General features: G+C 39.0%; 1 protein-coding gene across 5 annotated transcripts in view; it reads right to left on the reverse strand.

Moving 5' to 3' along the window:
- The window catches only part of LOC135712718 (calpain-A-like), a 111,962-nt gene that overhangs the window by 63,270 nt on the left and 35,894 nt on the right, over positions 1 to 12,798 (reverse strand). For 3 of the 5 annotated variants that reach the window (XM_065235742.1, XM_065235740.1, XM_065235741.1), the window contains exons 2-3: positions 10,606 to 10,677; positions 10,369 to 10,527 (exon numbers count right to left, since the gene is read on the reverse strand). The exons of the other annotated variants lie outside the window; for them this stretch is intronic. In XM_065235742.1, coding sequence (XP_065091814.1) covers positions 10,369 to 10,527; positions 10,606 to 10,620 — 174 coding nt within the window. In that variant the 5' untranslated portion in view covers positions 10,621 to 10,677. The remainder of the gene's footprint in view (positions 1 to 10,368; positions 10,528 to 10,605; positions 10,678 to 12,798) is intronic. 5 annotated transcript variants of the gene reach the window in all.

Genomic DNA, 12,798 nt, shown 5'->3' on the forward strand with positions numbered 1-12,798 from the left:
TCGAACCACTGATGTGATGATAAATTTTAATGATTTTGAAAGTCATAATGAGGATTCCCTAACCCTCTACTATAGTATGAACAAATGGAGGAAATTATTTTGACCCAGATCAATTTAGCTCGTCTTGCTTATCGCATATTAGCTTATTGCGTTCTCTCAACTTAGTGTTCTAGATGCACTTCCGCAGTTATTAGTTGAGAGCTTTCGATGCCTGTACCATTTTTGCATTGGTATAATTGTGTGGCAAGTCCAATCATACTCTATGCCCAGGATAGCCGATACATTTTCCAACCCGAAAAATTTCTAGACCGGACCGGGAATCCACCTCCAGCATGGGTTTGCTTTGTAGCTACGCCTTTACCGACTAAGCTGAGGAAGGCCCCATTAGCATGGTCATGAAAAAAGCTAAACGTATCAAAACATTGAAATACTTTATTTAAAAATTAAATATGGATTCCCATATAAATTGTATATGTAACAGTAGGATATAAGTTGCTAAACAAAATGACGTTGAGATTAGCTGCTAATGACTGCCAACCTGCAAGATACACCCCATTAAAGATAGTGTTAATAAATTATAAAACGGACGTAAATCCTTAAAACGAAGTTATAGCGATTTGCTTTTATGTACAAAAATGTGCATTTTTAATGCTCTTACAACTGAGTAGAGCATTGAAATAATGGTAAAATTCAAGCAAAAAAGTTTCAACGGTTACACGTGAGATATCAATAAAATTGGTAATTTTTTTTCTCAATAAACGGGGTCGTGATGTAATTTGATGTGGGACAGTGTGGCAAGCACAGTAATACTCTACATATTCCCAGGGAAGTCGAGAAAAATTCCAACCCGAAAGAATCCCTCGACCGGCTTGGTAATACCGTGCCCTTACTGACTAGGCTATGAGGCCCCCGGAACATCCGAGTTAGGTAGCTGAGCTTGTTTTCTCCGGTAATTGCCGAAGCGGGCAATGGTTCTCGAGCTAGTAGCCCCAAAGCTTCCATCGATGGAGTTTGGCTAGCTGTTCGTTCTATTTTTAACTCTCGGTTACTTCAGCCACCTAATAGCTCAGGTGTTGAACAGGTGTGGGTGGCTGTTACCTCCCACTGGTAATTCTGAATTGATCGATCAACTAAGATGAATGCGACTGACGAGATCCTTGTTGTTGGTGATTTCAATCTTACTTCAGTCGAATGGTCATCGAATGAAGCAGGGTTCTTTTATCCTCGCTCTAATGGCTCCTCTAGTAGCATCTCTCCTAGATTGCTACAATACTGCTGATATTCTGCAACGGGATCTCTATTGAAAATCATAGACTGCTTGATCTATGTTTCCTTAGTCGTGAACTCTCCTCTAATTGCCCGGTCCAAGAGGCACCCGAACCGCTAGTAAAACGTTGTAGACACCATCCACCTCCGCAGTTATTATTACACTTGTATCAGACTTGCACTTTCCGGGTTACCGTGGACAGCGTTTCGTATGACTACCGAAGGGGAATGGCAACCTTTTTCGAAAACATCAGCTGGGAACATCAGACTCCGATAACAACTCCATATCTAGTAACTCTCCTTGGTCCAACCCCGACTCAAGCGTCTGAAGTCATCCAAACGAGCTGCCTTGAAGAAATTTTGTAAGCTTCGAACGGAAGCGCCGAAGAGGAAGTACAACTTCATTAACAAACAGTATAAGCGGCTCAACAAACAGCTGTATCAAGCCCATCAGCGCCATCTACAAACCAAACTCAAAGTAAATCCCAGAGCTTCTAGAATCATGTGAACGCCGCCGTAAGCGAGGTTCTCGTACTTTCTGCTGTCGGACCGCATCCGCCTATCTCGAGTAATGATGTTCGTAGGGAAGGCCTTTGTTTGAAAAATTCTTTCAGCATTGGCCCTGACGGAATCCCATCCGCGGTTATTAAGAACTGTATTGGAGTCCAGGCCGCATCTTTAGCATCCATCTTCAGCCTCTCTTTGGATTCTTTTGTTTTCCCTGTCTCAAAACTTTTTGAACTATTGGTGCTAGATTATTTAAAACACACTTGCTCCAGTTACATCGCGACCAAACAACACGGATTTATGCCGAAGAGGTCGACCGCTACAAATCTCGTTCAATGCACATCATCAATCATACGCGAGATGGAAAGAGGTCAGCAAGTGGATGTCATCTACACCGATCTTTCCGCTGCTTTTGATCAAATCAATCACGAGATTGCAGTGCACAGTGGTCCAAAATGCAGATTTAGGTGGAATGATATGTTTTTAACCTGAAATTGAAACTTTAGACTACAATTCTCTTCTACAAAGTTGTTCCTTATAGTTACGCCCTCATTTTTATGACAATGCATTCTAGGGTGGTTCCTATTATCATTAAAATCAAAAATCTAACTTTTTTGCTTGATTAAATTAAGGTATACATATAGCTGAATGTGTTGCCTGTATCTCTTCTAATAAAAAAATATACCCAAATATAGTAAAAAATATGAATAAATTCAAATTGATTTTATACTAGTTTAAAAAATAACATACCTCCATATTTTTTTTTCATACTTACTACTACTTCTTCGCTTTTCAAGCTTATTGCATATCGCATATTAGCTTATTGCGTGCTCTCAACTTAGTTTTCTAGATGCACTTCCACAGTTATTAATTGAGAGCTTTCGATGCCTGTACCATTTTTGCATTGGTATAATTGTGTGGCAAGTCCAATCATACTTCTATGCCCAGGGAAGTCGAGAAATTTTCCAACCCGAAAAATTCCTAGACAGGACCGGGAATCGAACCCAGCCACCTCCAGCATGGTCTTGCTTTGTAGCTGCGCCTTTACCGACTGAGCTAAGGGAGGCCCATTTTTTTTTCATATTATTGAGAATAACATACGCCCTTTCAAATGCCATAAAAAAAACTTTTTTTTTTTGTTTGCCCCAACCAGAGATATTAACATTTGAAAAGTGCATATTTTTAGTATAAAAACGTCAATAACTCTTGATCGGCTAAAGATATTGACAAACTTTGAGCTGCAAAAATTTGCACCTTCTTAAGATCTAAAAGTTATGTCAAGACATCTTTGCTGAGAAATTCGAAATAAGAAAACTAGAGCAAAAAAAACTGTTTTTTTAAGAACCATCCTAACTCAATTCAAAAAAATAGCTCTAAATCCGTCAATTTAAGAGATACAAAAAAGTTATTTTCAACAAAGTTGCTTGAAATTAGCTCAGCTATAACTTTGCCGAAAAATGTATACCTTATTTTATTCAAGTAAAAAAGTTAGATTTTGATTTTAATGATAATAGGAACCACCCTAGAATTCATTGTCATAAAAATGAGGGCGTAACTATAAGGAACAACTTTGTAGAAGAGATATTTCAGGCTCAAAACATATCATTCCACCTAAATCTGCATTCTGGACCACTGTGCAGTGGCCAAACTAGAGCGACGTGGCTTTCACAGCTTCCTTCTTGATTGACTTCGCTTATACCTCACCGGGCAACATACCGTATGCGTGATAATGTTTGCACCATTGTACAAATAAGGTTCCCGTTTCACCTGTGCATACAATGCCTTGGTTTTCTTTACATGCACGTAACCTATAGCTCATACCGTAGTAGGCTGTGTATAAAAGAAAATGATTTACTTAGTTTGACAGTTGCACCATGACGAAGTGGCAGCGTATTCGTGATTTTTACCACGTGCAAATGTCGCAAAAAGACATTTCAATCGCCGTGGGAGTGTCCCGGTGGACCGTCAAAAGGGGTTTAGACCGAGAAAAGAAAGGACAACTATCCGCGAAGGTGGCCACAGGTCGTTTGAGGTCAGCTCGGGTTCCGAGGGTTATCGCTGCTATCAAAAGGAAGATTCGGGTGAATTCGGTGCGTTCAATAAAGAAAATGGCAAAGGACCACGGGATCAGTGACTTTACGGCATGGAAAATCGTAAAGGAAGATTGCGGGGCGAAATCGAGGGCACGGAAAAAAACTCACATGATTACCAACCGCATCCGGGAGCTACGAGTCGAACGATGCAAGAAAATCTGGAACTTCCTTAAGCGAAAAAATCCGGTAATCCTGTTCACCGACGAGAACATGTTTACCGTCGATCCCGTATCAAATTCCAGAACAGACCGGTATATTAAATAGTTCTCTTCCGGTAAAAGACGTGGTCGACGAGCACAAGAACGTGTATCTGACCAAGCATCCTGCTAGCGTTATGGTGTTCCCTAATAAAAATAACCATAACAGAGAGCTTAACTACGTGTTCGGGGTATCATCCAAACCATTTGTGGGACAGTTCACCCATAATGAATACAATTCATTTAAGGTATTTGTTTATTAGGGTTTGGATTAGTGGTTTTCGATGGCAAAAAATGGACCCGGTGTTCATTCCAGAAGGCGACAAGGTCAACACGGAGTTCTACATCGGAATTTTAAGTAAGTATGTTCTTACGTGGATCAAAGAACAGTACGGTCCGAAGACAAATGTTGTATTTCAACAAGATGGGGCTCCGTGCCACACCTCGAACCGCACTCAGAAGTGGTTGCAGGAACATCTTCCGTTCTGGGCGAAGGGTTTGTGGCCGCCATCTAGCCCCGATCTCAATCCGCTGGATTACTCAATATGGCGCGTCATGAAGGCCAAGGCCTGTTCCTAACGCCACCCGAGTACAGCAAGCCTCAGACAAACATTGACCCGTACCTGGAGAGAAATGGATCCAGACTACATTATAAGAACCTGCCGTGCATTCAGGAAGCGTGTTGAGGCCGTAATTGCAGCAAGTGGAAACTCGATCGATGATTAACGTAGTTTAAGACTCTAAGAAACATCCCCCCTTTGAATAAATAAAAACAAAACTCGAAAACGAAAGTTTTGGGATTTTTTTTAATTTTGCACCATTGCTTAATGGTGAGGTGCAAACATTATCACGCATACGGTATGTCAGTGAAGAAAGGAGATCATATTTCTCAACCATTTGCTGTTTCTTCTGGTGTTCCTCAAGGCGGTCAACTGGGACCGTTCATATTTTTATTGCATCTTAATGACATTCACTTTTCTATGCGTTGCCTGAAGTTGTCTTACGCTGACGATTTCAAACTACAATCAAAGATCGAAATGATATATTTTTTCTTCAGCAGCAGCTGAACGTTTTTGCTGTTTGGTGTGACGAGAACAGGATGGTAGTAAATGCTTCTAAATGTGTCATTATAACGTTCTCTAGGAAAAATGACCGAGCTGTTATGCTTACAGCCTGCAGGAGAAAATATTAAGCCGTAAGTCTACACACTTAGAAATAACTAATTTTACACGTGACGGAATCCGTCTTTGACATAAAATATGAGAAGTAAACAAACATGTCATGTAATATTAAGTGCTCTAAGACTGAAAAGTTCGTTGCTCTACGAAATGTACGTGTGATTGAGCTATATTTCGCGTCTGTTATGACTCAAATTTATGTCAAACTTGACGCTCGTATATGTCACTCTCAGAGCACCTAAATTTACATGAACTTTTCTAAGTGTGTACCATAAAAGACTTGATTCACAACTCACCTTCACGGACCATGTGACTTATGTTTCCGCTAAGGCCTCTGCTCAACTTGGTTTCATGCATACTTCGTTTCGCCAAAGACTTTCTGTTTAAAAACACTCTATTGTTCGCTTGTCCGCTCCACATTAGAGTACTGTTCCGTAGTATGGGCTTCATTTTACAGCAAAGGGGTGAATCGTATTGAGCCCATTCAGCGAAATCGTATGCTTTTCGTTGGCTACCCTGGAGTGATCCTTTTAACCTCCCTTATTATGATAGTCGCAGCAATTTGATGTCTTTACAATTACTTAGTGTACGCCGTGGCGACTGCGTGGTAAACATTAGGATACACCGTATTCAGTGTGATGTGTGCTGAACTGATTGATCCACCCTGTATGCGAGCACTCATCGTAAGTGCGACTGAGGAGGGTCCGTCATAGCAACCGCCATTGCAACTTCCTCTTTCGGCTTCCAATCTTTCCAGAGTTAAGACGTGCGATCGGCATTCAACGCTGGGTGATTCCTTTAACAGATTATCAGGTATTCACAGCAGCTACCTTCTTTGCTTATCTACTACGATTGGACATTGATTATGGCTCACTTCTACAGCAGTTGAATGTCAATATCAGACGTTATTGACGTTATTATTTTTCAACGTCCCAGCTTCTTGCACTAACTACGGCGCTAATGAGCATAAATTCATCCAGATCTCCTCCACCTCATTTGACCAGCAAATCTCGATTAGCAATTTACTGGTTTTTCTAACGGAATTCCGGAAATTTTCCCGGTTTAGGTATTTAAATTAGGCATACAACTGAATGCAATTGAGTCATTTCTCAGACAGCAGCACTATTCCTGGATCTTGAATTTGGTTCTGCGACACGTTAGAAGTCTTCGATCAAAACTTTACACGCTTTTATTTAATTGAAAGCGCTTTTCAAAATTCTTCGAATATAAATTTTAAATTTTCTCAGATATTCCCTAGGAAATATCTTTATAACAGTCAAAAAATTCTCTGTAGATCATTCCGATAAAATTTGAAAATTCGTCCTTAGATTCTCATCGAATTTTACTCTTTCTAATAATTCACTGGAGCTTCCAGTTCTTTAAATTTGATTGAAATTCTCCGTAGGATTCCCATGCAATTCACCTCAATTTCTCGACCAACAATTGAAAAGGGCCCATTAGCTTTTATGAGCAAAATTTGTAATCCCCTTTCTCTGTCAACACCATCGAGCAGGGGAAATTCTGCCGCCGAGAATTATCTTCAAATTTTGCTCAGATTTATCTAAGAGTTCTCCTCTAACTTCTTCTGGAAGTTGCATGGAATTCTTATTAAAATTTTCTAGTAATTCCATTTGAAATGCGCTTGGATCTATCCTCAGAATTTCCTTATAAATCTTCGCAGAATTATTTTTAAATTGTACCCTTAAAATTCGTATCCGTTGGTATTTTTTTAAGGATCCTGGAATCCTCTAGACTCTTGGGAGTTCTAGTAAAAACCCTTATAGAGATTTTCCTGAAGCTTCCTAGAAAATATTCTCTGAATTTTTTTGGTGTTATTTCTAGAATTCATTCGTAAATCAGCTCAAATTTATTCTTTGAAAAAAAAATCTTCTTCAAAGTGACTGTATCCTAAAAATCTAATCCAGTCCATGAGTCTTTTTTCCCTTGATTTGTTTTCCGTCGATTTTGTTTTCCGTGCTGAGCACCAATGCTACCGACACCAAGGAGGCAGCTTCCACACCTGGACCATACTTATTGACCCATCAACTCATGAACCGGGGACCAACGGCTTTACTTCCTGCCTACCCCTTCCCGTGATCAGAGATGTTATGCCTCATAACATCTCGGCGGCGCCGACTGGGATTGAAATGTCTTGAAATCTTATTGTTTTCGAAAAGAGGACGAGGAATATTTTTCCACATTTGTCATCTTTTGGTTTTTCCCGGTGACTTCAAATTCACAGCTTTTTATCAGTTTTTCCGTTTCACTCTGCATTTTACATATGAAATACTTGTTTTTAATCCCATTAAATTTGTTTTGCCTTGAGCGCATTTTGAGACCCAGAAAAATTATTCTGGATACTACGCTTAACCAAAATCTAATTCACGGGCGGATTCCTCGTAAAAACTGCGCTTTATCCTCCAAAATTCTGAAAGTTAATGCCATCTAAATTGCAATAGCAGCAACATTACAAAGCTAAAACTTCACTGAGAAGCTAATTTTACTAGCTAACCAGGTTTCCAATGAAGACCTAGAATACTCAATAAAGCCACTCTATGCTGTCGAGGCAATACTTGTCTACGTATATTTGAATCATTATTCATTGATAAAAGTGCTACTCCAAGCATCACCAAAACAATCCTCCCAAGCAAGGCCATTATACTAAATTCTCATTTAGTGAGTTCTCTGAGCTAATCAAGAACACAATAAGGAACAATAACTAGATGTATTCAGAAAAAAATTATCATCTTCTCTCAAAGCTAGGTTTAGATAAGGCAAGTCAATTGATCAAATCATTTGAAGCCATGCCATTCAACTGACTTGATTAACTCACTCGAATTGAAAAAAAAGTTGAACCAGGCTCAACTCTGCAAGCCAATTGAATTAAACTGAGTTGTCTAAACCCAGCTTAACTCTTTACCATTGCATTTACTCAAAGGCGTTTCAATGCACTCAAGGTTAGGTTTTAAGTAATGAGTCTGTACGACGTAGTCGAAGATGGTGATCAAATAAACAAATAACTAACAGCGTCTAGCGTCTACGGAAATGGATTTTATTTCCGATCAACTCAGGAATGTGCCAACACCCAATAAGATCTGAATTTAAATTATCGAAACACCCTTTTATTTGAGCATTTTTTGCTCGACTTGCAAAAATGCAACACCAAGTATTAAACAACCACAAGTTCGCAACTCTATTTAAAATTTGAAATGAAAAACCATCCTCAAACTACACCGAGTTAATAAGTTTCTGTTATAAAGAAATATTTTCCTGCATTTGGAGTAAGTTCCCTGATATTGACTGATTTTCCAGTTTTTTTCAGGTAGTCGACACCCGGAGAAATAAATAAATTAAGGTCACTGGCCATATAAGAAGAACCGATAGTTTTGATGTGTCGCATGATTTTTGCCATTATAATGTTGCTTGTGGTTTCCAGAACCGGTATCCGGAATATCCAGTTCAGGTCCCCGGCCAAACTAGTGGTGGCAAACTATTAAAAGAATCATTTTATACGCATCATTGTGATGTGTTTTGAAGCGTTGCATGACCATTTTGATGAGAAAATGAAGTTTAGCTACCGGAACCGGTATCCGGACCATCCGGATTAGATCACATGAAGCAAAAAAAAACATAATTTGTATGGATTTCACTATTTTGGTGTTTCTAGGATTCATTTCCTTACTTAAATATTATGTTTGATAAGTGAACAACATACCGGTATTGTGGCGAAACCTGACGTCATTCCTTGTGGTCAACCGCGTCAAAATCAATTTGTTATATCATCAACGCAAAATGCAGACTCTGACAAACAATTAGAGTATAACAACATATAGGTTTGGCTACGAAAACCTTGTGCAAATTTAGTTTCAAATCCGGTGAATATGACCCGTTAACACGTTATTTGTAACATAATTTCGGTACCCCTTCAGAAACTTCCAAATGAAATGATTTCAATGTGAAATTGTAAATCTTCAGAAGTTAGTAAAAGTTTACAAAATTCAGGTCTCTAGATGATCACTTTTAAAAGTTAGGCCTATTCGAAAGCTCATTTCGGATCATATTGACCCCAACACCTAAAAAAGGGTTAAATACTCAAATATCTCAAAATGTCCTTGTTAAATTTTCATGTTTTTTTTTAAAGAAAAGCTGATGAAAAAACCAAACTTTTGTAATATTGAACACCACACTTAAAAGTTGACAAAAATCGTACAGCAACAACTTTTGGTCAAATTGTTGAACGCTTTTTTATGTATTTTCTAGACAGGAAACACTATCTTAGACATTCTAAATCATTTTCTGTGTAAGAATCAGTGTTGGGAAAATATCAAAAAATCAAATCTCACCAAAGACCACGCTTGATTTTCGTTCACAAGCAAACATCTGCGGTTGATGTTGCACACTGTGATATCGCAGCTCGAAATATGAAGCTAACAAAACTCACCAGCTGCAAATATCACCAAACTATGGTGAGATTGAGTTTCATGATTTTTGCTTTACACCCGAACGCAACCGAAACTGCCATAACGGGTGGCAGCAGTCGCTTCGTGTCTGCTGTCAGTGAAGAGAAAAAGAGATAGCATTATTATACCTTCTTTTGCCTCGGTTCTCAGCGAACTCTCAGCTTCAACTTCACACGTTGAATTAAATCATAGTAAATAGTCTCGCAATATCAAAGGAGCTTGAAAAATCAATATCAAGCATGATATTATGCTCCAATATCACGCGTGATGCTCTGTATGAGAGCGAACAAATATAATTTTGCTTATGATTTTTGCCATCACTGGTAAGAATTACTTTAAGAAGCGTGCTATCAAGAAGTTCAACAATTTGACCAAAAACTTCTTGTTCTACTAGTTTTGTAACTGCTCAAATTGAATAGTTAACGCCGAAATCATAGATATATTTGATGATTTCTGCTCGATAGGGAACGAATAGGCGAGAGGCCGAGGTAAATGTTTACCTTCTTCCCACAACCAGGCTTTCCAGTAACTTTAAGTAAATCGAAAAGGATTTGGTTTTTTGGTACCATAGTAACAATATACTAGCTTCAAGCCCTGATCGGTATCACCAGAAATTGTAATTACAATTAACCCCTAGATCATCCACCTAGTTCGAGAATCTACTTACAACTTTCATATTGCTGATCGACGGTAGCACCCGCTTGGTGTCCGACTGCTTCTTCTCGAAAATCTCGTTGATGACATTGCCCAGGTACTCGGTGGCAGCCCCGGTAATTGCCTGTCCAGCCGCATTGAACAGCTGCCTACCGGCCCCTCCTAAGAGGCCCTACAAATAGTCAAGAACCACAATTAGTGTCAACCAGTCCGGAGCAAACGGAATCAAGCTTGCGAGTGGTGCAAGTACCTTTAATTCATCCATGTTTACTAATAAACGGTAGCGGCCGGAGTCTCCAGCAGTGGCGGATTACTTGTTTACCTATAAGTATGTTATTTGCTTAGCTGTGTTGTGTGTATTGTGCATCATAAAACAAACTATTTAGGAAGGCATTCAAGACAGAACGTGATTCTCCTCACGCTCGAATCGTGTGGTGAATTCCTTCTAGATTCCACACCACACCCCTTCCGGTAACCACGAAGTTCAAGTTCGATGCTGAATGTTTTCGCTGCGATAGCAGGTTTCGGTATTTACAATTGCTATGACTGTTGCAATTGATATGCGACGAGTGCAGATTTGTCATAGATAGGTAGTAAAACAGATCTATTTGAATATTTACTCACATGCCGTGGTGAGCAGAGTATTCACTGACGATGAATTCCGTGAACTGAAGATATTCATCGGACTGAGCAGTAAATATGGAAGTATGGAACAGTTTCACCGTTTGTATTGGTTCACCGAGTCGTGAGAATGAGAAATGATGTGTAAATTTATGATGCCTTTGCTGTGCCATAACGAACAACCGAGCGCTACCTTCAACCGACCTAGCGTGTCACGTTACATTGATACAAATGATAATTAATAGGTATTCCATTCTTACTGTGCTGGCTTCCATCGCTCACTAAGAAGATGTGATACATTCAATGTTAATGTGAACTCAACTAGCAGGTTAGAGGTTTGTAGTATTCGCTACGTACATACATACATACCAACGTGGCTTACACTGTGGATTTTGCACTAACTGCTTTGGAATCAAAATTATTTTAATAAAATTCAACTGTGCCGTATGAGTGAGTTGAAAACGATGATTCTTACTGCAAAAAATGTCTTGAATTACCCTTGCAAAGCCTGAACACATTCAGTCAAGATTTATTGCTTCCAAAGAAGGAATGAATCTCTTCGGAGATTCCACTTCGTAGGTATATTGTGGCGCCAGCACTAAACCGAAGCGCGCTAGTCAGACTTTCGACTTCCGACGTCACAAGCGACATTGATTTCAGCGCGAAATGTCGCTCTGATTTTCAGTCGGAAGTACAATACGAAAAATTTAGGTGGGCGATCCATACGAGCTCATCCCATTGTCACATGCCATGTCAGCCAGAATGTCTGAATAACTTCTTTCTTGTCGCAATTTTATAACCTAGGTCATCTGCAAGTGGCAAAGTTCCAACTAAATATGTTTAAGAGACGAGGTGGAGCACAAAGAAAATCAATGACCTACTTCCGTTTCTGGCCCTGGAATTCGACAAACGCACGGCGACGAAGTGAAAACATCACATTTCATTCGCACCCTCTCTTGGGCTTGCTTTTTTTTCTTCTTATTCGGGAAATGAGTCAGTGAGACCATCCATAAATTGAAGATGTAAACAGAAAGTAAAATGTCCCGATCGTTGTAGCGGAGTGGCAACCGTTTATGGGTTTACTTTGAATTTATCGATCCACTGACGTAGTAAACATCAAGTTATTTCAGTTGGATTTTAGATGGGAGAGATGTTTTTACTACTGTCTATGACCAGATTTATTTACGGTCTCAAAAAATGGATGAATATAATTTTGAAGATGTAAAAGGTCAGATGACGAATCTCCTTCTGAATAGTGTCGTCTGCTTATTTCGGAAATTTCTAAAATATGCTACAGAATTGTTAAGTGGTAAGTTGTCTTCGAATTATTTATATTGTGGAACCGAATAAGGGTATCCCATGTAACAAATGAAGAGCTGCTTCGCTTTATTTGAATTTTATAAAGGTTTTATAGCAGTAACATTTAAGTCAAATAAAATACAAGCTATCTACCAAACCCTAATAACTCATTTCATTAAACGAACTGATGTGAATGGTATTTCGATTTCTGAAAGGTTTTATGATTGCTTTATAGTGTGCGATAAAGCCAATTCGAATTGCTCTCATAAAACTCAAGCAGCCACAATACAAATTGTTAGCTATGAAACATCAATTTTTAAACAGAGATAAGCACTCAGTTTTTTTTTTTTTTTATAATCCATTTATTTGTCAAGGCTCAAATGCGTTAGCTTTGCGGAGCCGAATATTTTTACATAATTGTGTGTGAATATCATTTTCTTACAACTAATGTTAGTAGAACGGGGGCCGATTACTCGCGGTTTACTCGAGATTAGGGATTACATTTATTTATCATTTGGAGGGA

This window comes from Ochlerotatus camptorhynchus, unplaced genomic scaffold (assembly GCF_037179485.1).
Source record: "Ochlerotatus camptorhynchus isolate MF236.1 unplaced genomic scaffold, CSIRO-AGI_Acam_v1.1 ptg000503l, whole genome shotgun sequence".
Classification (NCBI taxonomy): Eukaryota; Metazoa; Arthropoda; class Insecta; order Diptera; family Culicidae; genus Ochlerotatus; species Ochlerotatus camptorhynchus.